Here is a 25,816-nt window from a genome sequence, read left to right on the forward strand (position 1 = left end):
CCTGTACCAGTCGAGAGTTTCCTTTCTTTCCATCTCATTCTTCCACTTGGTCAATCCCTCATCTTTAACTGCCATATCTATCACATTCTTCCACTTTCGGCGCACTCCCCGAAGCCGCACCTAAGTAGGAGTAGACCACAGACTTATACTAAACTACTCGCCCACAGGCCCTCCAAATGAAGCCGGCCTGGACCGTGCGTATGCCCAGTTGCTCCAAAACCGACGACTTCACACATCTCACTCCCACCCTGTTTCTTGACCCCAACATTCATTTTTACGAAAAACTGAGACCACCATCATCTTCCTGAGAAAATTCTGCAGCACACTAACATAAAATTGTAACAATAATGTAAAATTACACATAAGGAAATCAGAGTTAAGTGAAGTATGTTTCGAGTACACATTTTCTTGCACTTATTTCCTTTAAACTCCTTAGTACTCAGCTGGTTTTCGTCGCATCACTTTTAAAAGCCCAGATCCTAAATCTGCATGCTTTTTTGCTTCTGATGGTGTAGGGTACGTCCCGAGGTAAAAATATACATAGGGTCAAAATCACATCCGAACATAAGCCGCGCCGTGACGGTGTTCATTCGCCTAGGAATTTGTTTACTCAAGTCAGACTCGCCGCTCACGCACAGACCGCTATATGTAGGGAGGGATTCCAGCTTACCAGTAATGAACTCCTGTGAACTTGTAATGTCCAGAAATGTGCTACAGTTGTAATGGCATTTTTCCCCATGTAAATAGAGGTAACGAGATGTTTGCGTAGCCATCCAAATATACCTACATGGGTTTCTCATGACGTGAAGGTGTAGCGGGTGCTACTTCAGGCAGTCCAACTTCTTGGTTCAGGAAATGGAGAACCAAACACGGTGATGGTGTGACAGCATCTGATATATATATATATATATATATATATATATATATATATATATATATATATATATATATATATATATATATATATATATATATATATATATACAGCTATTTACAAGCAGCATGGATCTAGCGCATAGACTCCGCGTCCCTCGCGTTGTGATTGGGTTTGTAGCGAAGCCCGCTATACGTACAATACTCCCCGCTCAGCAAAAACGTTCCGTTGCAAGTGAGAGGGGGCGGAGAGTCGTACATGAGCGGGGTCGTCGTCTCGAAGGAATGCTGGCTTGAGTCAGTCGATGGAGACCCAGTCGTCGCTGCCCTTTATACGAAGCAGGAAAGCTTTCTTCTTTCTTTGGATGACTTCGTAGGGGCCATAGTAAGGGGGGTGAGGGGTGGTGTGTTGGCGTCGGTGCGAAATTGCAGAAAGACATGCTTTGATAAATGTAGATCTCGGGGGACGTAACGGTGATCCTGAGGCGGTTGATGTCGTTGCTCGTAGGGGCGTCTGGGAAGAATTCGCCGGGTACAACTAGGGGCCGGGTCGCCGAAAACCATCTCAGCCGGGGAGACGTCGAGGGCCTCCTTTGTGGCAGTCCGAAGACCGAGGAGGACCCAGGGCCAGAAGCTGTGAGGACCATGTAGAGCTGTCGCATCGTGACATTAGGGCCGCCTTGAGGGTCCTGTGAAATCGCTCCACCATGCCGTTAGCTTCAGGGTTGTAAGCTGTAGTGTGGTGGACTGCTGTACCCAACAGCTGTCCCATGGACGTCCATAACTGCGACGTGAAGGCGATGCCGTGGTCGGATGTGATATGCTCTGGAACGCCGAATCTGGCGATCCATCCGGAGAGCAGGGCCGCGGTGCGGGAGGCTGAAGTGGTGTCGGGCATTGGGACGGCTTCAGGCCATCTGGTAGAGCGGTCCACGATGGTGAAAAGATAACAGTCTCCTGCTGACTGAGGAAGGGGACCCACTACGTCCACGTGGAGGTGGGCGAACCGTCTCTAAGGTTGGTGAAAGGATCCGAGGCCCGTCTCGGTGTCGGTGGACTTTGGATTTCTGGCAGGAAGAGCAGCGAACCCAGTTCCCCGCGTCGCGGGAGATCCCGTGCCACACGAACTTTTTGTGTTTGCAGTCGTGTTGTCGCTCGTCGTGAAGGATGTGACAGGTCGTGGACAAGGTCGAAAACGTGACGGCGAAGGGATGCTGGTATCCATGGGCGTGGTTGCCCGGTGCTGACGTCGCAGAGGATGGTGGTGCCGGAATCACCCAGGGGAACGTCCTTCCACTTCAGGGCTGTGAGTGATGTTCTCGCTGCTGTCGTCTCGGGGTCCCGTTGCTCCTCCTTGGCACGGAGGTTGTAGTTGAATCCCAGTTGAACTGCGTCTATCTCGACTCTGGGGAGGGCGTTGGCTACGGGGTTCTTCCTGCTTGGGAGGTGTCTGAAAGTGCAGTTGAACTCGGAGATGGCTTAGAGGTGCCGGCGCTGTCGTGGAGACCAGGCGTTCGTCTGTCTAGTAAAGGCGTGAACCAAGGGCATGTGGTCGGTCTGGATGGTGGAGGTTGCGCCCTCCAGGAAGTGGCGGAAATGGAGGAAAGCTTGGTGGACGGCGAGAAGTTCTCTGTCGAAGGCGGAGTAGTTCCTTTCAGCCTTAAGGAGTTTGCGGCTGAAGAAACTCAAAGGGCGTGGCTGGCCGTGGGTGATTTGTTCCAAAACAGCGCCAATGGCGATGTTGCTGGCGTCCGTGGTGACGATGAGAGGCTTCCCGGGAACTGGAAAAGCAAGGAGGGCTGCCATGGCGAGGGCGTCTTTCGCTTTCTGGAAAGCATCTGCTTGTGAGGGGCCCCACGTCAGGTCCTTTGCCTGCTAGTACTGCGTATAGTGGCGCCAAGGTGGAAGCGATCCCGGGCAGGAAGCGGTGGTAAAAGTTGACCATTCCCACGAATTCCTGGAGGGCCTTGAGCCCTTGACTGTGGTGGGCGTGGGGAATCTTCGGATTGTGGTCACCTTGTCTGGTAGGGGTGAAACGCCTGCAGGAGAGAGATGGTGCCCCAAGAAGTCCACCTCTCTGGCGCCGAACACACACTTGTCGTAGCGTACCACCAGGCCGTTCGAACCTGCTGAAGGCGCCCCAGTACTTCGGAGATGTCGTAGCTGTTCTTCTTTTGATGATGAAAAGATGAGGATGTCGTCGATGTAGCAGGCACATTAGGGCAAGTCTCCGAGGGTTCCGTCCATCATCCGTTGGAAGGTGGCGCCAGTTTCGCAGGCCAAAACAGCTGTAATTAAATGTGAAGGTACCGAAGGGCGTGGTGATGGCGGTCTTTGGGATGTCCTCCGGATGCATGGGGACCTGGTAGTAGCCCTTCAGTAGGTCCAATTTTGAGAAGATTTTTGCACCATGGAGGAATGAGGTGATGTCGGCGATGTGGGGCAGCGGATAGTGGTCTGGCTCTGTTCTGGTGTTGAGGCGTCTATAGTCCCCATGGGGGCGGAGGGAGCCGTCCTTCTTCGTCACAATGTGAAGAGGTGACGCCCATGGGCTTGATGCTTTCTCTAAGATGCCCAGACGCTCGAGCTCGGAAAAGATATGTTTTGCTGCGGCAAGCTTGTCAGGGGCCAGACGACGAAATTTGGAAAACACCGGGGGGCCTGATGTCTTTATAAGGTGGTAGACTCCATGTTTTGTCGGATGTTTTGGCTGTCGTCGGAGTTCTGGCTTAAAGACATCGGGGTAGGTGTTGCGGAGGTGAGAGAAGCTGTCAGTCACCTCGACTACCTGTAGGGCGAACTCGGTGGGTGCGGCAGCAATGGGGGTGGTGGTAAGGGAGGCTGCGTCCACCAGCCGACATCTGGCGACGTCCACGAGGAGCTGGTAGTGGGCTAGAAAGTCTGCCCCAAGTAGGGGAAGAGCGACGACGTCTGCCACCATGAAGCTCCATCTGAATGTGCGGCCGCCAATGCTGATATCGAGGTGCCGATCGACGGCCGTACGTTGGTATAGGTGTGCCGTTGGCCGCGGCGAGATGGATGTTGGACGCTGGTTGATGGGGCTTCTTCCATCGTGCAGCTGGCAGGAGAGAACGGGCAACTCCAGTGTCGACCAGGAAACGCACCCCCGTTGCAGGATCGGAGAGGAAGATGGCGTTAACATTAACACCTGTGAGGGCGGCCGCCTTACCCGTTTTTTGGCCACGAGCATCCTGGTTGGCAGTTATTTGCCTTGGGGCCGAATTTGGCGTGGTAGTAGCAGAGCTGCTCAGTGAACGTCTTCTTGGTCCTTTGGTGGTTTGATCGTGGCAGCGGGGCGTGGTACTGTTGCGCCGGTGGTTGTCGGATTCTCTGTGGTAGGCGGTGTGCTGCCGCGATGTCGACCTTGTCATCCTGGAATGATAGTGGGGTGTCAGAAGGCATGGCGTTGATGCGGCTGGTTGAAGCCCTGAGTGCGTCTACTAGACTCTGCCTGTTGTTGCAGGTCGTCCTCATCGATTTCCTCTGCGTTGGGAATGGCAGCGCGGATGGCTTCCGGAAGGCGGAGGAGCCACAGTGCCCGAAGCAGGTCTAGATGTCGAGATGCCCCGTCGGTGGCTGGAGGCAGGACACGGGTCTACCGGAAAGCAAGTCAAATTTTGAATCAACTGGTGCATGACGTCATCAGGCGGAAGGTTGGTGGGTTCAGCGCTGAACCCACCAACCTTCCGCCTGATGACGTCATGCGCCAGTTGATTCAAAATTTATATGGTTTACGTCTCAGTAGCCAGCCGGAATTGGTGCCCTGCGGTGGTGCTTGGGTTGCTTGTTCTTGTGAAATCACAATGCCTTGCAGTTGTTCAGTATCTGGGTGCAAGTCTGTAAGTAGACTATTTAACGCTCTAGAGAAAGCACCTTTCTAGGTCAGGGGTGTCCAAACTTATTTTAACAGAGGGCCACATGCTGAAAATATACGAAGGGTTGGGCCACTCAGTATATTTATGGATGGATATAGATTTTAGAGTTTATAGTTTTACAGGAACTACCACGTGTAGGTCAACTGGCCTCTTGCAGATTCCTTATTTTCTTATGTATGTATTATTTTTTAAGGAATGTAATTAAGTAGATATAGGCAAGTATACCTTTAAAGGAATCTATTTTCTATGTCATATTTATGTATACAGGATAAACTATTGAATCCTTTAGTAAGAGGATCGAGTAGCATCATATGCTCGTTAGAGAGGAATTGAACGTAAGCTTATAGTTATAGTTTTCATTGTACTTGTAATTACTCAGCAAGATGTGAGCCGTTACGAAGGCAATCCCACGCTTACTTCTGTGAGCCATAACAAAGGGACGGGCAGTCATTATTCTTAGATTTAAGGTTTAGGCTCTCCCATTGTGGCCAAAAAGGTATTTAGCATGTTTTGTATTTTTATACTGTGTCTAGAATATGCATATGTTGACAGTCGAGTGAATTATAGTGTGTATAAGCAAGAAACATTACCTAAAGATGTGTGTACATAATTTCTTTGTGTGTTAAATTCACTACAGAGACCTATAGAAGATACGATATTAGTCAATCAAAGGCAAAGACAATGAAAGCCTGTTTAGATTCTGTTTGTGTTACCGCTCGACGTAAATACTTTCGATTTTACTTGTGTTACCATTCGACGTGAATACTTTCATTTTCTGTTTCATCTCTCCTCGCTCCACATGTTGACGTCATTTTCTGCGTGCTGGTTGACCCTGTGTCCTTTGATCCTGGCTGGAGGGAGCCAATTGCCAGGGCTTGCATCTCGAGGAGGGCGTTGGAAGGTTTCTGGTCGCTAAGGGGTTGTCGTGAGAGCTGGAGGAGCCGTGACGCTCGCACTGCTGGGGAAGGCGTAAAACGCTGAAGTAGGTAGGTTTTCAGGGCGTCGTATTCGATGGCAGCATCACCCTTGGCTTCCAACCATTCCGAGATGTGTGGAAAAAGTTTGTCTGGGAGAGCTGCTAAGACGTGGTCTGCCCGTGAGGTTGGACTGCTCACTCTTTTGAGGTGGAATTGTACCTCTGCTCTTCGGAACCAGGTGTGTGTTTTGATCGTAGAGAAGATCTGTAGCATGACTTGTGCTGCTGCGGCTGGGTGGGGGTCTGTGCTGGACGGAGAGTTGGTGGAGGGCGTGTCCATTGTGACGAGAGGTGAGGGAGCAGCTTGCGTCACTCCAGCTAGGGTCACCAATGTAGCGGGTGCTACTTCAGGCAGTCCAACTTCTTGGTTCAGGAGAGGGAGAACCAAACACGGTGATGGTGTGACAGCAACTGATTTATTAGTTGCTGTCACACCATCACACACAGCTATTTACAGGGTGCTACATCATCAGCATGGATCTAGCGCATAAACTCCGCGTCCCTCGCATCGTGATTGGGTTTGTAGCAATTCCCGCTACAAAGGAAAGAAGGAAGAGAGAGAGGGAAGAGAGAAAGGAAGAAGAAAGAGGAAAGAGAGAGTGCATTTTTTCTCTTTAATTTCCCGTGTTTCAGAAGTCTGATGTTTAATGGTAATGGTGTAGTTTTTACCATATTATATAGATAAGTAACGGCACTATGAATATTTTTAATGTGGATAATGATACAAGGTAGTTCAAAACAAAGGAATATATAACTGAAGACTATAACAACCAATTCCACCGCTCTATATGTCAGTCTCTCTCTCTCTCTCCTACTTCCCTCTCCTACCTCCGTCCCACTCTCCTGCCTGTGGCAGACAGGGGCACGGCCGTCTGCTACCCCCTGCCTTCCGTCCCACTCTCCTGTCTTCGACGGAGTGCTCCTATTGTCCTTATAAATTGTGCTTCATTGCTGACACTCTGTCTGGTCAAACTCTTTTGTCTGCCTTTCAACATCTATCTTTCCTTCTTGTTGGAGGAATGATGCCTACATACAGCCTGCCCCTAAGGGATGACTGCTCTAATCCCTCAGACTACTGTCCTATAGCCTTACTTTTTTGTCTCTAAAGCTTTTGAAATAATCTTTAACAGGAAAGTTTTTAAGCATCTTATCATTTTCTGACCTCTATGATCACCAGTATGGATTTTACAAGGGGCATTCTACTGGTGATCTTGCCTTCCCAACTGACTCCTGGTCATCCTCTCTTAGCCATTTCAGTGACTTTTGCTGTTGCCTTAGACATCTCAAAAGCCTTCGACAGAATCTGGCACAAATCTTTGCTATCTAAACTACCCTCCTACAGATTCTATCCCTTTCTGTGCACTTTCATCTCCAGTTTCCTTTCAGGCCAATCTATTTCTGCTGATGGTGACTTCTACTCCTAAACCTATTAACAGTGGTGATCTGCAGGGCTCTCTTCTATCTTCCATTCTCTTTTATTCATGAATGATCTTCTTTCCTGTTAATTCCTCTCATATGTTTATGAACCCTACTCTGCATTACTCCTCCTCCTTTAATAGAAGTCCCTCCCAACTGGAATTACATGACTTGAGGCAAAATGCTACAGAACACTTGACCTCCGACTTTCCTATCATTTCTGAATGGGCCAGAAGGAACTTAGTGTCCTCCAATGCCTCTAAAACTCAATTTCTTCACTGGTCATCTCAACACTCTCCCAAACACCTATCCCCTAATTTATGATAACACTCAACTGTTCCCTTCTTCCACAATAAATATTCTCAGCCTATCCTTAACTCAGAATCTAAACTGGAAACTTCATATCTCCTCTCTTGATAAACCAGCTTCATCTAGGTTGGACATTTTGTATTGTCGCCACCAGCTTTTTCCCCTCCCAGATGCTGTCCATATATACAAGGGCCTTGTTCGCCCTTGTATGGCATACGCATGTCACGTGTGGGGGGGCTTCAGACACATGGCCCTTTAGGACATAGTAGACTCGAAGGCTCTCCGTTTCATCATCTCCCCTCCTCGTACTGACAGTCTTCTACCTCTAAGACTCTGCCGCAGTGTTACCTCTCATCTATCGTCTATCAATATTTTCGTGATGAATGCTCTTCTGAACTTGCTAACTACATCCTTTTACCCCTCCCACAGTCCCACCACACACCTTTCTACTCTAGATCATCACTATGCTATTCAAATACATTATGCAAGAGTTAACCAGCATTTTCATTCCTTCAGTCCTTTCACTGGTAAACTGGAACAGCCTCCTTTTGTTTGTATTTCCTCCTGCCTATGACTTGAACTCTTTCAAGAGGGAAGTATAAAGACACCTCTCCACCCAAAACTGACCTCTTTTTCTGGTCACTCCTGAGTGCTTGTGTAATAAAAATAGTATCGAGTCATCAACTCGTTCCAATTGTTTCAAGTCTCCTCTACGCAAAGAGAAAACTGGTTTATGACTGTCACAATAGCAAAAGTCAACATAAGAGAGATTCAACATCAAAATTATAGAGATATTAACCACTATGTTTTATATTCTATTTACTGAAATCTTATGAATTTAATCATTTGTGAAAAATGGGCTATGCATTTCATGACTATTAATATAACAATGTTAAATTTAGTCTGATCTTACAAAGAACATGACATCAAAATTAGAAACTTGACTTAACACTATGAAATTTCACTCAAAGAAACACTAATATTGTGAACTGTTACTGGGCACATTTATCATTATCCCCACCTAATTACCGAGGTGTAATGATGATACATGACGACCCGCCGTTACTGCCTTAAATAGAAAATACCATAAAGTGTGGAGTTACAAATACTATGAAATAACATTCACAGATATAACTAAAGTTCTTAGCTAAATCAACTTTTGGCTAAGCCACAGTGTGAAAGTATTGGGAAACTGAATACCATTCTGGAATAGTAAATAGGAAAATATGGTTATGATCTGATCAACTTCTCCAGCAGCACTACTATTCATTTCATAGGAATACCCAACTTGCATGAATGGAAAAATATACAATAAAAAACAAAAATAAGGCCTCTTTTGCAATCATGTACATAAAAGATTTCAACACAAAAGAAGTAAACTCACTATATTACTGAATCTTTATTAAATTCATCACTACATATATTTGAAGATTAGTCCATTCCTGGTTAGTCCTGTCATTTGATGTGTTTTTGTTTTTACTCCCTGTGGTCAATCACATCATATAGCTTGATTTCAGTGATGAGGCCGATATTGATAGTTAAGCTACAATCAACGGTAGTGATAAAGATGAAGATTATGACTTTCAAAAAAGTAAAGAAAGCCTATCAGTAATGGGGTCTAATCAGACGTACCAGCTAAACCCTCAAATACATATACCAGACCATAACCTACTTGCACATCCCTACCTTCCACCTCTGGCTGCTTATATCCTTGACAAGGTAACAGAAGAAAGAGAGCAAGATTTGGGAGGTCATCAAGCAAAAATGACAGTGATGCATTTCGTCCACCAGTGACCCACCTATGATCTCACTCAACCCAGCCAGAGGCCTTCTCACCAAACCCATAAGTCACATGATGACTTCCCCAGCTCTGCTACGGCACTGCCACATGTTCCTGTAACACATGGCCATACAGCTGGTCATTGTCAGGGAGGCAGACTGGTGAAGTAATAAAGTTTGCCATGCAGCAATGAGTGTCTCACGTGTGATTTGCCACATGTTTGAATCCTTATATAGTATTTTCCATTCAAAATTATCATTTCTTGACTGATTATGTTCTTACACTAATATAATATCATAAGGATATAGTGGTGTACAGAAAAATAATTGTTAGAAGACTACATGACAATAGTACATCAGCCAGGGGAGTACGTCCTGCAGTGCCACAACTGAGGCACCAGTTAAATGCTGACAAGACCTTTAAATGCAGGTAAGCAGCACATTTCCATGTCATTTTCTTCATCTGAGAGTACTTCTGAGTTCATTGCACTAATAAACAAGTAATTAATTTTCCATAACTTGTGGGAGTATACTATGTCTAATATTTGTAACCATGAGTGGATTAACATTTCAGAGTGGAAATGCTAAAATTATTTATTAATTTCTGTAATCTCCATATAAATCATAGAAGTAATTATCATTACTTGATTGATCTCCAATATTTGGTGAGAGTGGGGAAGGATAATCCAGCCAGTTGGTCCAGCTATAGCCCCAAAACTTAGGGTTAGCATTGGGGTCAAAGGGCTTGTTGCGTGGAGGAACTGCTGTAGAATTGTAAATTTTCAACTTGGCCATTAAAATGTTGACATGATCAGGATACGTTGCAGCCACATTATGGTATTCACAGGGGTCACTTGAAATATGGAAGAGACAAGGATTTTCTTGGGAATTGCAATGAAGAGTTGCATTGGCTGGGATGTCATCACATTTCACCTGTAAGAAACAATGCAGAGATTTCAACAAGACAAATTGAATATGCTTACACACAATGCATTTGGTTATGGCTCACCGAAATTTACAATTTACAAGTTGAATAGGATCAATATCAACTGAATGGAAGAAGTTTTCAATGTAAGGATAATGGTGTAGCCAACTTTGCAGTGTAGAAAAAAAAAAAAGTTACAGTAGTGAATTGAGTTTTAGGGATCTGCCTATCACTTCCATCTACTCTTCCTGATAGCATAGAGTTGATATTGGGCTGCGTAACGAATTTGTGTAACTTAGAAAGATTTTCAGAAATTGGACTGGCAGTCAAGTTCTATGATAACCTCTAAGGAAGCATCCCACTGAAATAGTCATTTCTGAAAATGGAAGAAAGTGAGGTCAGCATTTCTAAATTACTGTAGGGAGTAGGTAGGAAGACAACTACTGAAACGGTCGTAAACCACTCCCGATGAGGTATATACGAGAAGCAAGGTGGGTGCTGCAAGCCCACCAAAGACCCTTCCTGTGTCCTCACTTTCCAGTTCCCTATTTTCTCATTAACCCCTGAGAGTAGTTCAGCATGCCCTCTAAAGAGAAATTCTCTTACTTTCCACACCACACTACATACATGCTACACACACACTCACACCACTTCCTTAAATTTTTTCAAAATTAAATATGGCAAGGCAATACAGCAATACAGTAAAAAAATTCAGTCCAGAATTTTTTTGACTATAATTCATGAGACACAAAGGAAACCCTTCTGGATGATTCTCGGTGGTATCTTCAAGGAAAATGATATATTATGTATTATGTGTCATTATCTAAAGGATTTCCATTTTTTCAGGAAATAAAGGAATAACACTTTATTGCAAATAAAATTGTTGTATAATTTAGCCAAAGCCATGGGATGAAATCTGTTATTACTGCCAATAGTAAATTAGCTCACCCTCCCTTAACCCCTTCAACATGAGGACGCATATACTGTGTCCCTGCGTGACCCATACCATATCCGAGGACACGCATAATGCGTCCTGGCTCGCTTTAGCCAATATACGAGTAATTTTATCTCTATTTTTATGCTTACATCTCAAAATTATCAATTAATTTATGTTTCTTTATGTGCACCATTTAATTCTGCATGTTTTCATATATAATACATGATGATTATGTTGAGTTTATGACTGAAAACTTGTTATATTAAATAGCGACATTTGAAATTTGGCGCACGCGGTGATCCCAGATACGGCACGGGGCGCTGTTTTGGCCCGGCTGTAGTGAGTTTCTTTATGTGCAACATTTAATTCTGCATGTTTTCATATATAATACATGATGATTATGTTGAGTTTATGGCTGAAAACTTGTTATATTCAACAGCGACATTTGTAATTTGGCGTGCGCGGCGATACCAGATACGGCGCAGGGCGCTGTTTTGGCACAGCCGTAGTGAGTTTCTTTATGTGCACCATTTAATTCTGCATATTTTCATATATAATACATGATGATTATGTTGAGTTTATTGCTGAAAACTTGTTATATTTAATAGTGACATTTGAAATTTGGCATGTGCGGCGATCTCGGATACGGTGCAGGGCGCTGTTTCGTACCCAGCCATAGTGAAGGGGTTAAAATAATAGTATTTGGAGAGTATGTACTGAAGTGCACTGAGAGTTACAGTTAATACCCACCTCAGATTCAAGTCTCAAAGACTTCATGTTGGCAAATGCTTCTGGATTAACAGTCAATACAGCCTTGGCAGTTGGTGAGTGGAGAATTTGCTCAAAAATTACATTAAGCTGAGTCTCTGGTGCTGTTTCATTTCTTCCTGATGGGCCAAACCATGAATCCCAATGATCACCATAGGATTGTGGGTCTGGAAAATATAGTCTTAGAAAACATGCTAAATCTCCTTGCTTAAAATGAAACCTTAACATTTTAAGGTCAGGTTTAGGGATTTGATTTTAAATGGATGTCACTTCCATTAAGACTTGAATTTATTCTTCATCTGATTATGCCATTGCCTCATTGGAAAGTTGAGCTGCTCTTAAAAATCAATAAAGAACAAAACAATACATTAACAGGTCTTATAACAAAATAAGGTCACAGTCTTTTACTAAATATTACCCTTCCTCTACTCTCCACTATCTATTGCATTGATAGCTTACTGCAATATATTTAGGCGTCAAGCATCACACCTAACTACCATAATATTAGGAGTATACTCGTACTTGGCCACTGTCAGTCCTACATCAGATAAAGTTACAGGATCATTTACTTAAGACTCGTGCTTAAAAGCTGTCTGATGAGATTCCGGTAAACATGCGGCTGGAAGGAAATAACTGATGCAGCCCCAAGATAAGGATTTCATAGAAGTAAGGCACAGTGCCCTCACAATAGGCTCATCTTGTCTTGATGCTTCTGAATAGTACGTATATGTAGAACTAATGCTTTGCAGTTGTAACAATCATTTCACCTGTGTCTGGTTACGCTGCACAGGTATTATCAATGTGTGAATAGACACGATATATAATAGTATCAATACTTATAATCACTTCATGACACTTTCACAAAAAATTGGCCCATACTGATGTGCCCTGTAAAAGTAAACTCTAACCTTATTGTTGGTAGTGACAAAGGCTCTTTTCAAAAGTCACAAATATGGCAGCCAAGAATTAGTAGACAAGTCATACCCAAATGAGGGAGCTGTTGACAAACACTACATTGTCGGTTACCTGGTCAGGCCAACTTTATCAAACTTAACAAAGATGGGAGCACAGCTGAGCATCCTTAACTGTTACTTACTGTAGACAAGCTTCCAGTCTCCAACACGAACACCAGCACTGTTCTCTACTGGATCAAGGTTCACAAGAAACTCAGTGCGGGGAGAAGACCTATCTTGGGTCAGGGTGTTCCAGAGGTCAAGGCCATCGATAGATTTCAAAGTTGATGAGTCACCTCCTGTTCATATACATTCAGTAAGAAACTACAATTTCCCTTTTGAAAAAATATTTCAATAAAAATACTCCGTCATTATTACCACTCCCTTACCACTCATTGTGTAAATGAAATACTCATGGCCTGAGAGGCCTAAGTTCTAAAAACAGCTTCAAATAAGCACATTAAAGTTTAAATAACATTTATTTGTCATTTCAAATTTCATTAACAAAAGTTATTTCTAACATTCTAAATCCCAAAATGGACCAATATATATGCAGTCGTCCCTCAAATATGGGGGTAGTTAGGGACCCAGGACCCCGTGCTGTTCAAAATCGTATAAAATTAGTGCCCCCTAACTCTCCCTCTGAACACGAACTGGTCGCATGGCTCAGCGCTGTTACCCGGGGCCCAAGTTATGCATTTTCTGCTGCAGTCACAGTGCAGTGTTGAAGCCCCCCCCCCTCGTTAGGTCAGGTTATTTGAAGTAGGTTTGGAGTAGTTTAAATATGCGTCCCTTAACTATATAATATGGAGGCGTAATGTCGTATTTTAGAAGCGCAGAGTCAATCTCCACAATTACTGTTTCGTATCTTATTTCAGGTAGGATTTAGGGAGCAATAGAAACTGTGGTAGAGAGTAAGAGAGAGTGTGAGTGTATGACAAGGCTCGCTCGCTGACCCCTGCAACAATAAACCACCAATAAATCAGGGAGCGCTGCTAGAATGGCTCCGTTGCCCAGCGTGGTAACACTACATCAGAAAATGCATAACTGGCAACTTTGGCAGGCGAGTAGAAGCTGAGCCATGCGGGACCCGGATTCACGTGGTATGCTCTCCCTACCGCAACTTAACTCATACAGAAACATAAATTTTCCAAAATCTGAAGTCTTTTGCAAGGTGAATACCTTTCTCGAACGCTTTGGGGTGCTTTCAGCAGGTGTTTCGGCTTGTCTCTTGGGAACCATGTTCATGTTATGTGGTAATGGAGAAGCATAGCTGAGGTTGTGCACACGCATGGACTTAGGGAAAGCGCATAGGTTTCAATCTGGCAAAACAGTGTTCCTGATGCTATGCACACACATGGACTGAGGGGATGCGCATGGGTGACTGTCTGGTAGAACAGTGTTGCCCTTCATGGCTACTTGGTGTGACAAGCAGGAAATTTATCCTAAAAAAATCTTCTATGACAATTTGTATAAAACCAAAACCGTACTATTTGAGGGACTATATATATATATATATATATATATATATATATATATATATATATATATATATATATATATATATATATATATATATATATATATATATATATATATATATATATATATATATATATATATATATATATATATATATATATATATATATATATATATATATATATATATATATATATATATATATATATATATATATATATATATATATATATATATATATATATATATATATATATATATATATATATATATATATATATATATATATATATATATATATATATATATATATATATATATATATATATATATTGAGTGCTTGCATTTCAAGGTATATGGCGCTTAACTCAAGGATCATGAAATCCATTGAAATTATTGTAAAAGTTCCGACCCGTGGAAACTAATGACTTTTTTGTTTTTACTTTGCTCCCTTGTTATTACAATTTTTTCGACTTTACTTCCTTGTTATCTCAAAATACGCACCTTGGTAATAGGCAGAAAATTGAAAGTGAAAACAGGTCGTTTTTAAGCCACAGTTGAAAGCAGCTGCCCCACAATTGGCTGGCAGTTCTGAAATTCTGAATACACGCTTGTGATCCGCGTGATGTCGTCTGCTAAAGTAAGGGCGGTCGCTCGCGGTCACCCGTGGGACAGTTGGACAAACCTATATTTTTCTGGTAGTTTTCTGTGTGTTATGAAATAATATGCTAACTCTTTCTGTTATAAATCATTAAATCACTCATATCATTATTGACTTTTCAATGCCTATTGAATGTAAACCGCTGCTGCTGCCGCAAAATAGCTCGCAGAGAGGTTCAATTTGCTTACTGTTTCAATATTTTCCTCACCGCTCACAAAGATCACAAGCGGACAAACTAGAACAAAACCAGGCAAATTAATACTTTTAATGCTGTGTATTCCCACAGCGCGCATGCGTGGTGGACAGCAGAATGACTAATTTCATCGGGGAGATATTTCTTGCAACACCGGCCAGTGTAGTGGACCTTCTCCTTCTTTTGACCTGTAACGCTTTGTATCACTTCTTAGGTCCTCCTTCTCCACACTTTTATACTTCACAACATGCACTTAGGGCTGCTTTCACAGTCATTTTGTTTGTTTTGGTCGTTACCAATGGCGGCGATCGCCGCAATAGTATTTCCACGTGAAACTGGTCGATGGGGTGGTGGCGGCTGCGGGGTTAGCCTAGCCCCGCATTTACCACACACTCTCAACATCTCTCGCTTCGTGTGTAGCCACCACTACCCAATCGGTCAGTTTCATGTGAAACACTAAGCGACGTCACAACATTGCCAGATTGTCGTACTCAGCCGATTATATTTCCCGACATCTTACCCCTAAACTGTATTCTGGGCTCCAATAACGAAACTCATTTATAGTTATCGTTAAAAAGAGTTAGATCCTGATGTTTCTTGGCAATAGTTAGGCATCAGGAACCGATAAATACTATGCTCTGAGTACGACAATCTGGCAACGGTGAGCGGCGATTACCGCCATTGGTAATGATCAAAACAAACAAAGTGACTGAAAACGGCCCTTAGTTACATAACAGTGCGCACTTCTACACTTCACCCTGAACTTAGGTGTTTTTCTGTACTTTTCTTTCCCTGATTTTTGCTTTTCTATGCCCTTTTGCTATTTTTCACTATTACTTTTCACAGTCGCTGCTATGCATTACAGGTCAAAAGAAGAAGAAGAAGAGGAAAATAACACCGGGAGATCTACAATTTTTGTAGACTGGAGAAATAGTTTCTTGGACTGTGGTTCCACAGCACGGGGTGTTCTCTTATCTTGTTAATCAAGTAGTAAGCAAAGCAGCTCTGCCAGTCCATTTTACGAGTCTCTTGGTGGGCCATCTTCCACTGCTCCTCACTCCTCAGCCACTGCCGTTGTCTGTTTGTTTACATGCAGCCGTTCGGTACCCACGTACCCACGCTCATACTCACAACCGTTTTCCATTCATAAGGACAACCAACAACTCGCTCCCGGTTGGGCATATGGGCAACCGCGGTTGCCCATAGCCCCAATGGTTGGACACCGCCTTTTAAGGCAGCACGCATGATGCTGATGGTAGGTAGACGTGACCCGTACATTTCAGAGCAACGCGAAACTCGTGGCGGTAATGCGCGAAAGTCGTGATGGTAAGAATTTAGGACTAAGCGCTAAACTCGAGGATCGCGAAACTCGGATAGCGCGAAACTCGAGAGGGTAATATATATATATATATAGATATATATATATATAGATATATATATATATATATATATATATATATATATATATATATATATATATACTCGTATATATACCGTATTTCCCACGATATGAGACGCACCTATAATTTGGCTAGATATATTTAGAAAAAAATTAAAAACTCCAGATTTTCCCTGAACTTAATGTATGTGCAGTATTACATTTGGCCACCTTATTTACAATTATGACTATGATACCGTATGTTGCTTTGTGCCCTTTTCTGTGTTCACTGTTCCACTGTTGGTTGTGTTAGGAATTAGGTCAGTTAACCAGGGGATTAGACAAATTAACTGTTTCCCTTATGGAACTAGTCTTGGGCCAAGAGTATCATCTGAGCTCAAATAAGCCTTGGATGGTACTTACATTTATATAGTTTATAGGGTAGGCGGTGGCCGAAGTGATAGCGTACTGGACCCACATTCGCCGCGTGATGGACGACGCGGGTTCGAATCCCCACGCTACCACTCGGATTTTTCAGTCACCGCTGAGTGGCTTAAAACTACCCACATGCTGTCCTGAAGACCACCCATCAACCCGGACTCTAGAGGAAGCCGTCCAAGCGAATCAAGAACGAGTTCCGGGGGGCAGCATGAGCCAATGCAAGATGGCGCCACTATAAACACTCGCCTGCGCCAGAACGGGCTGGGCCGACCATCAGGCCCCACCTGGAAGAAGCCTTGGACCGACCATCAGGCCCCACCGGGAAGATGCCTACCGGCGCAATAGGCAACAACGTAAAAAAAAAAAATAAAAAAAAAACTTCGCTCATCGGCTCCCAGCCCGAGACAGTATCACCGTATTCACTGCCTGACGACTAAACACATTTACAATGAAAGGAATAACAATAGTTCAGTGTTACCTTTCATGAAATAATAAATAATTGCCCTTGCGGAATAATTAAGAGAAAGGATAATTTAACCGATCGAAAGCCACGCCATCTGGTGAGGGAAATTCAAAATACCCCTTCAGACCCACGTGGTTGGCTTTCGACCCACAACATCACCTGCTATCAAGCAAACAACACCTCAGCGCTTTCGCCCCATATTAACTCGCAGCAGTGCTGATTTAAACTTAGTCTCGAGGACAACAGGACTCCTCCAGAACTTACTTCAAGAGACCACTTCGTTTTGAAACCCTTCAAGAGATAAGTGCCTCCTACAGTGATTACAACTAGGTATTACTATCATGCCTGTTAGGATTATCATTGTAACGCTGGGAGGTGCTTGTAGGGGAAAGCCTGGCACCCCTGCTGTATTAGTGGTAAGTGGTTTGTGTGTCTTTTTGTGGAGTTGTCCTGGTGTGGTTCAAGTGTCTTGCGAGAAACACAACCGTTGGGTATGGTAAATTCACTGTATCACAAGAGTGGAGAGTTACAGTGCTCTTACCCTGAGCAGCTGTGACTTAGAAATGGTAAACAAAAGGGTTGGTTGGTAGATTCACTCACTGCCCAGTGCACAGGCAGTAACTTTCGCCGAGCTGCTGAGGGAACTAATCACACAGGGATGCTACGTCATATGGGCAATCTTGGTCTTGATCTTGACTTTCAGGGACTGGCTCTTTTTTTTTTTATGTCTTGGGCCCGGATTCATCAATCTTACCAACCACGCCTCCGGTATCTCTCACATTTACCGGAGCACTACCAGAGCTGCGGCATCTTTCAAACACGGCATTCATCAACGGTATGGTAACACTCCGGTAACTCACACCCTAGCAATGACTGGTTGGGCTGGATAGCCAATCATGTGTGACCTTTGATGCTGTATTTCAGCTTTCACGTGTCGTTTGTTTACTAATACAGACTTCAAAATCAAGTCATGTGTATTGTACAGCCATAAATACTGCCTTAAAACAAATAATTAGCGTGGTGATCCCTCAATTAGATGCGTTTTTCATGAATGAATGTACGTTACTTGTATATTTATTCTTGAAATAAAAATATACTCGCTTATGTAGCCTAGCTATATTCTGAACATTTTTGTATGTTACCTTCATAGTTTTCCGTTGCCAACGCCAGCTGCGTTCCTCGCTATCACAAGATTGGGTATTATTCTAACCCCTCGCAACCAAAATTGGCTAGGGGGCCATTGTCATCGTGCCTCACTGGTGCAGCCAAGCAATGGGTGTGGGCGTGGGAAGTTGTGGCTGCTGAGGTGAATGGCGTGATCGAGTGGCTTCGTGAGTAGTGTGGAGGAGGTCAGAGCAAAATCTAACGACATTAAACTCCACAGCAAGAATATTGGAGACTTGAGACGGGAGGCGACTGTCACAGACAGAACATTATTCCCTCTGCAGTGTTTTAACAAGTAGGGAAAAGTCATGTGGGTGGACAGTTCCACAGACTTACATATTATAGAATGCGGCCTGCAAGTGAAGCCGGCCTGAGGCCGTGCATGGGTCTGCCCAGTTCATCCCAAACCGATGACTTCACACACCTCACTCCCACCTCGTTTCCTGACCCCAACATTAATTTTTTGAGAAAAATGGAGACCACCATCATCTTCCTGAGAAAATTCTGCATCACACTAGCATAAAATTGTAACATTAATGTGTAAATACACATACGAAAATCAAAGTTAAATGAATAGGGAGTACACATTTTCTTGCATTTATTTCTCTTCAACTCCTTCGTACTCAGCTGGTTTTCGTCACATCGCTTCTATAAGCCCAGATCCTAAATCTGCATGCTTTTCTGCTTCTGATGGTGTAGGGCATGTTACGAGGTAAAAAATACATTGGCTCAAAATCGCCTCCGAACATGAGCCGCGGCAGTGTCTACCCACTTCCCATGCCTGCGGTAACTCAGTTACGAGTGCTCAGAGCCGCGGTAACTTTTGGCCTTACCACGGCTCCGGTAAGTGGTTGATGAATGCCGATTTACCAGGTGGGCAGAGATACCGCGAGACTTACCAGACAGAGGTCCGGTAAATGGTTTGATGAATCCCGCCCTTGGCCTATTGCACCAGTAGGCTTCTTCCTGGTGGATCCTGGATTCCTGATGGTCGGTCCAAGGCTTCTTCCCGGTGGGGCCTGATGGTCGGCCCAGCCCGTTCTGGCGCAGGCAAGTATTTATAGTGGCACCATCTTGCGTTGGCTCATGCTGCCCTCTTGGAGCTCATCTTTAATCCTAGAATCTAGAGTCCAGGTTGATAGGTGGTCTTCTGGACAGCATGTGGGTAGTATTAAGCCACTTGGCAGCGGCTGAAAAATCCCAGCTTGGTGGCACCGGTCGGGGATTGAACTCGCGTCCTCCTGAACGCGGGGCTGTCTCGCTATCCGTTCAGCCACCGCCTCCCCATCAGTAGAAATAGATGTTGATTAATTTCTGTCAATCATATTATGTTTTAATAGTTATTTTTACAATGAGAAACAAAAATGCGTTTACAATCAACACTTCAGTCATCCACGGATATCAGTTCTTTCAAACAAGTATCACAGATAACGTTAGCTGACCGGGCAGCTGCACAGCAGAAATACCTCCAGACTAGTCCGCCCAAGTCCGCCCCACGGTCGCTGAGCTGAGTCACGTTAGGCAGCATCCTGCTCCACCAATATTGTTCCCGTGTAATAGCCGCTTTAACCATCACCGCCAAGGTACCCGTCACACTGGTGACTGGCGGAAATGTGTTATGTGTTTAGCATTCACGCCACACATCGGCTCCCATGTGTGGCGCATCTTCTTCTTGTGACCTGTGTGTTTTTTTCACATCATATGTCCTTCTCCTCTCTTCTGCTTATTCACACCTTCATTTTCTATTGCATCACACTATTCATTATTTAAATCAATCAAAATTTGTACCTTCGGCATATACCGCGCAGGGGTAACTTGTTGGCATTTTCTGAGTAAAAAAGTGCGCATTACACGCCGCAAAATATGGTACATTTCATTCTGGGGACATCTGGGAACTATTGCATCAAACGGAGGTGTTTTAGATGTCAGTTTCATACCAGTAACAATAACCCCTAGGCCTACCAAAACCTAACCATCGGGGTATAAGACGCTGGGTGGTTTTTTGACTCTTCTTTTTGGAAAAAATGTATGTCTATATGGCGGGAAATACAGTATAGATAGATAGATAGACAGATTTCTACTAAATGTTAAAAAACATGGTATGTACAAATATGAATGAGACTATTGAAATTTGTAAAAAGTAGTTCTGCTTTACTGCCAAAATATTAAAGCACTTGACAGTGTCCACAGTTAAACTAATAATATGATTCAAATGGTGATAAATATGATGACTTTGTTTGGAAAAACTGAAATGCTATAGTTACCAGCAGCAGAAATGAGAGTAGGTAACCAGTCTGTAATGTGAACCATCTGATGTGCCACTCTGCCAGGCTTGGCAATGTAAGGCGACCACAGGCAGCCAGCACCCCGAACTCCTCCTTCCCACAAAGATGCCTTGACCTGGGGATAAAAATGACACCAATAATAATAATAATAATAATAATAATAATAATAATAATAATAATAATAATAATAATTAGGTATTGTTATTATAATAAATCAGATTCCTTATTTTTCAAAAGCACCAGTTCCATCAGACAACAATGAAGCCAATAATAGTGACAAACTAAACTCTGTAATCATCCATCACAACATCCCTCTCAAGATCATAATTAAGATTAAAAACGTTACATCAATAAGTTCATTTGAATGCCATGCTAGTGAATATAATACTTTAGTGGAGAATCTAAATAAACCTACCAAATGAGTTAACTCACCCCTCTCAATGGCCAGTTTGAGGCAGCATTTTGATTGAATCCAGCTGCCGGCCCTCCATTATCAGTGGAGAAGAGAATGACTGAGTTATGAAGCATCCCGTTGGACCGCAGTTCCTCAACTACTTGTCCCACTGACTCATCCAGTTTCCAAAGCATTCCTGGAGTTGGAACATTGATTTAGTAAGTAAAATACATGTTTCACTGTCATGATTTTACACATTGTAAGTGAGAAAATTAAGAGGTTTAATAATGCTTTGGCAAAAAGTAGACCAAGATAGGATAGCGTTGAAGAAGTCAAAGGAGTAATGAGGTACAGTAGGCACACCTACTATGCGACTATATGGGCAACACATGAGCTCGCGTAGTAGAAATTCGCGTAGAAGGAATACATGTTCTTATGGAAAAAATGGTACAGTAATCCCTCATCTATTGCGGGGGTTAGGTTCCAGAGCCCCCCATGATAGGCGAAAATCCGCGAAGTAGCGACCTTATATTTGTTTTTATTATTTATATATATTTTAAGGCTTTATAAACCCTCCCCACACTCTTACAAATCTTTCCCACACTCCTATTGACCTTTCCCACACTCTTATAAACACTTCCTACGACGTTTCGTTGTTACGACGCGGTCCCAATAAATGATTCTCTAATTCTTGTTTCGACTTTAGACATTTGCTTTGTAAATACGAACTTCGCGCAGGAATTAGTTTGGCGGGGCGGAAGAATACTCAGAAGGATGACAATATGAGCGTAGCTCACTTCTTTTATATCACAATTAGGTAAATACAGAAGGGGAAAGGGAGGAGAGGGACAGAGTGAGTCATGAAAAAAATAGCGATAGAGGATGTAAGAAGGGAGAACAAGGAAAAGTAGTGGAGGAAACAGGGAGAGATAAAGAGGATGAAAACAAGGAAAAGGGTGTGGGGAGGGAGGGACAGTGGGGAGAGTCATTTCAGGTCCTGAGGGAGAGTCAGGTGAGGTCCTGAGGGAGAGCCAGGTCAGGACTCCAGTCAGGACATGACCTGACTCTAATTTCCACCCCTCTCTCCCCACACCCTTTCCATTTCACCTTCTGTGTGTGTGTGTGTGTGTTTACCTATAGTGAAACCAAATTGTCGAGTCCGTTTGGGGGTTGGCTCCCGCGGGTCCATTTCTCCCCTCTGCTCTGCCACACAGTCCCAACACCTATTTTTTCCTTTCATATGTTACCTATAGCTTACATATGAGAGGAAGAGACAGGTGTTGGGACTGTGTGGCAGAGCAGAGGGGAGGAAAGGACTCGCGGGAGCCAATGCCCAAACAGACTTGACAATTTAGTTTCACTATAGTTGTAAACACACACACACACACAGAAGGGGAAATGAGAAGGGTGGAGTGGCAGAAGGGAGACTCAGGTCAGGACATGACCTGACTCACTTCTGACCCTTCCTCCACAAACCCTTCCCATTTCCCCTTCTGTGTGTGTGTGCGTGTGTGTGCGAGCGAGCGTGTGTGTGTGTGTGTGTGTGTGTGTGTGTGTTCATATAATCTAATGGGGAAGGAGAAAGGGAGGAAGAGTGATAGAGTGAGAGATAAGACTAAAGATAAGAGGGTGTGAGAAAGGAGGAAACAAGGGAAATGAGTGGAGGAAATGGGACAGGAAAAGAAGAGAGAGGTAGGGAGGGTCAGGTAAAGGTGAGGAAAGAGGGGGAGAGAAAGGGTGTGAGTGGAAGGGAAAGAGATTAAAAGAGAGAGGTAGGGAGGGTTAGGTAAAGGTGAGGAAAGAGGGGGAGAGAAAAGGTGTGAGTGGGAGGGAAAGAGATAGGTGGGTGACATAGGTACTTATTTAGGTGTGTTCCGATTTACGTTGATTTATATTGTTTTCATTTTTTGGCTAGAAAATGCTTATTTTACCGCAAAATCACCTGATATAGCGAAAAATCCGCGATACGATACAATTTAAAAATCTGCGATACAGCGAGACCGCGATAAGTGAACCGCAACATGGCGAGGGATTGCTGTATATGGGTGGCACTGCCCTGACTGACTGGCATTTTTAATAACACTCCCTCCCTCGCCAAGCATTGCACGGCTATGTAAATGCCACAGGATACCAAGAAAGCGCACATACGTACATATATACACATGTACTATATGTTATGTAAACTGGAAATAATGCCGAACAAATTCTTGGAATGACTGACTGGCAGCGAAGTGCCAAGGATGAGGTTGTGGTGGTGAGGAATGGACATGTTTCTGGTTCTGGGAAGAGCCTAGAAATGCATTACGCCATGTACCAATGATAACGTAGTGCACATATTACGTCCTATAAATCGCTAGTTGACTGGATATTGGAGAGATATCTCAAATTCTTCTCATCTCATGGGGAGAAGCCACCATTAGCTCTTGACGTCATCAGGCTGAAGCGGAGTACAGCAGACGACAGTACCGGTGTTGTGTCCATTGTTTTTTTATCAGCTATGGCCACTCCAGCTCCAAACTGCGCCCAACAAGTTTTTTTTTTTTTTGTTTTTTTGTTTTTTTACGTTGTTGCCTATTGCGCCGGTAGGCATCCTCCCGGTGGGGCCTGATGGTCGGCCCAAGGCTTCCAGGTGTGGCCTGATGGTCGGCCCAGCCCGTTCTGGCGCAGGCGAGTGTTTATAGTGGCACCATCTTGCATGCAGGTATGTTATAGGTGCTTACAAAACACCTTAAGAGTGTTGGAAATATGTTATATTATTAAAATGGGAGTGAAATCAACTGATTCGCCTCTGCTCTGCAGAAAATAGTTGAGTTCAAGATTAAAAGTTAGTCCGAGGGGGAACTAAAGAAAATAATCAAGGTTGAATTTATATTAGTATTATGGAAACTTACCTAGCCTAACCTAGATAAAACAATGGCTCTGGAATGTCAGAGAGAGAGAATCAATGCCTGAAGATGAATAAGAAAAAAACGAATGCAGACCAATATTTTATAATCAGAGGACGTGACAGTAGAGAGAATAGTTGAGTTCACGACGAAAAGTTAGTCCGAGGGGAAACTAAAGAAAAATACTGCAGGATTCACTAGCACAGACAGAAATATCTTACGTGGAGTACTTTTGTCCGTACAGGTAACTCTCGATTTACGCGAGTTTGGTTTACGTGTTTTTTAAATAACGCGAGGTCCAAAATCCAAATAAATGTTTAATTTACACATTTTTTACACCATGAGCGACTGGCTAGTAATGGTACCAGTTCCGGTACTAACGGTACCAGCTATACGGTACAGTACCGGTACCAGACTCCTCAGTACCGGTACCATTACTAGCCAGTCGCTCATGGTGTCCCTCATTTCTTCCTCACACGAGTGAGGCTGAGACTGAGTGCCTGAGTGGATATCTCGGTGATGTGGGTATTCTCTCTCTCTCTCTCTCTCTCTCTCTCTCTCTCTCTCTCTCTCTCTCTCTCTCTCTCTCTCTCTCTCCACTGAATGAAGTGAATATTTATTTTTTGATAGAAACCTACCTCTTGTTTGATTTACATTGTTTTTGATTTACGCGACCTCTTCAAGGACACAATACTCGCGTAAATTGAGAGTTACCTGTATATATATACTCTTGCACATTGGCACGAATCACCAACGACTGCGGGTTACGTCTCCAGGCATTGCTAGCCACTAGAAACATACACCACAACACGAAATCTCGGAGTAACACAAAGTTGGCGGCCTGCCGACTGCATCGTGACGTCACGACCAATCAGCACCCGTTTCCAGGTCACATGATTTTTCCTCAACTTTAATCCATATTTTATACCACATTTACTATTTTACATGAAGAAAAAATAGTACCATAGCTGAATTTAGGGCCTATTTTATCCATACAGACAGAATTTGAAATAAATATGTTGACTGGAAACATGTCCATTGAGGGCGGCGGAGCAGGCAAACAAAGGGAAGTATGAGGTGCGCCATGTGCTGTCCACAGTACCCTTACACATGTTATTGTCCTTACTCTACATTTTAACCTCTTGTTTCTTTATTTTTGTTTTGTTTTGTCTGACTGGAGTGTGTCGGTGTAGTGTGGTGATGGCAGCGAGGCATCGCCGGTGGCACCGCTCAAAAACAAACAAAACAATGAGGTCCGCCATGCGTATTCCACAGTGTTCTTCCACATGTTATTGTGTTTATTCTACATTTTTATTGCTTGATTCCGTTTCTTTCTGTTTTGGTTTGTCTGACTGATTGGAATGTAGGCATGGTGTGGTAGTGGCAGTGAGTTGGCAGGTGTGGCAAAGCTTGTAAACCAAGAAGAGTTGAGGTGTGCCATGCACATTCAACAGTGCCCTTCCACATGTTAATGTGTTTGTTCTACAGTATCATCGCTTGTTTGTTTCCCTCTGGTTTGTTTTGACTGATTGACTGGAGTATCGGTGTGCAGCGGAGTGGGGCCTGAAATCTCATCAACGGTACACAGTAAACGGTGTAATGGTGTACGGTGAGGCGGCGCGAGCGGCAAAGCTTGTA

General features: G+C 43.6%; 1 protein-coding gene across 31 annotated transcripts in view; it reads right to left on the reverse strand.

The window, feature by feature from the left end:
• Positions 1-8,856: 8,856 nt before the first annotated feature.
• The window catches only part of LOC127009387 (arylsulfatase B-like), a 139,383-nt gene continuing 122,423 nt past the window's right edge, over positions 8,857-25,816 (reverse strand). For 22 of the 31 annotated variants that reach the window (XM_050882426.1, XM_050882431.1, XM_050882433.1 and 19 more), the window contains 5 exons: positions 21,332-21,489; positions 20,879-21,014; positions 12,976-13,131; positions 11,862-12,046; positions 8,857-10,182 (listed from right to left, as the gene is read on the reverse strand). In XM_050882426.1, the coding sequence (XP_050738383.1) occupies positions 9,847-10,182; positions 11,862-12,046; positions 12,976-13,131; positions 20,879-21,014; positions 21,332-21,489 (971 nt within the window). In that variant the 3' untranslated portion in view covers positions 8,857-9,846. The remainder of the gene's footprint in view (positions 10,183-11,861; positions 12,047-12,975; positions 13,132-20,878; positions 21,015-21,331; positions 21,490-25,816) is intronic. The other 9 variants (XM_050882443.1, XM_050882436.1, XM_050882451.1 and 6 more) reach the window with 9 other exon arrangements.

This window comes from Eriocheir sinensis, chromosome 40 (genome assembly GCF_024679095.1).
Source record: "Eriocheir sinensis breed Jianghai 21 chromosome 40, ASM2467909v1, whole genome shotgun sequence".
Classification (NCBI taxonomy): domain Eukaryota; kingdom Metazoa; phylum Arthropoda; class Malacostraca; order Decapoda; family Varunidae; genus Eriocheir; species Eriocheir sinensis.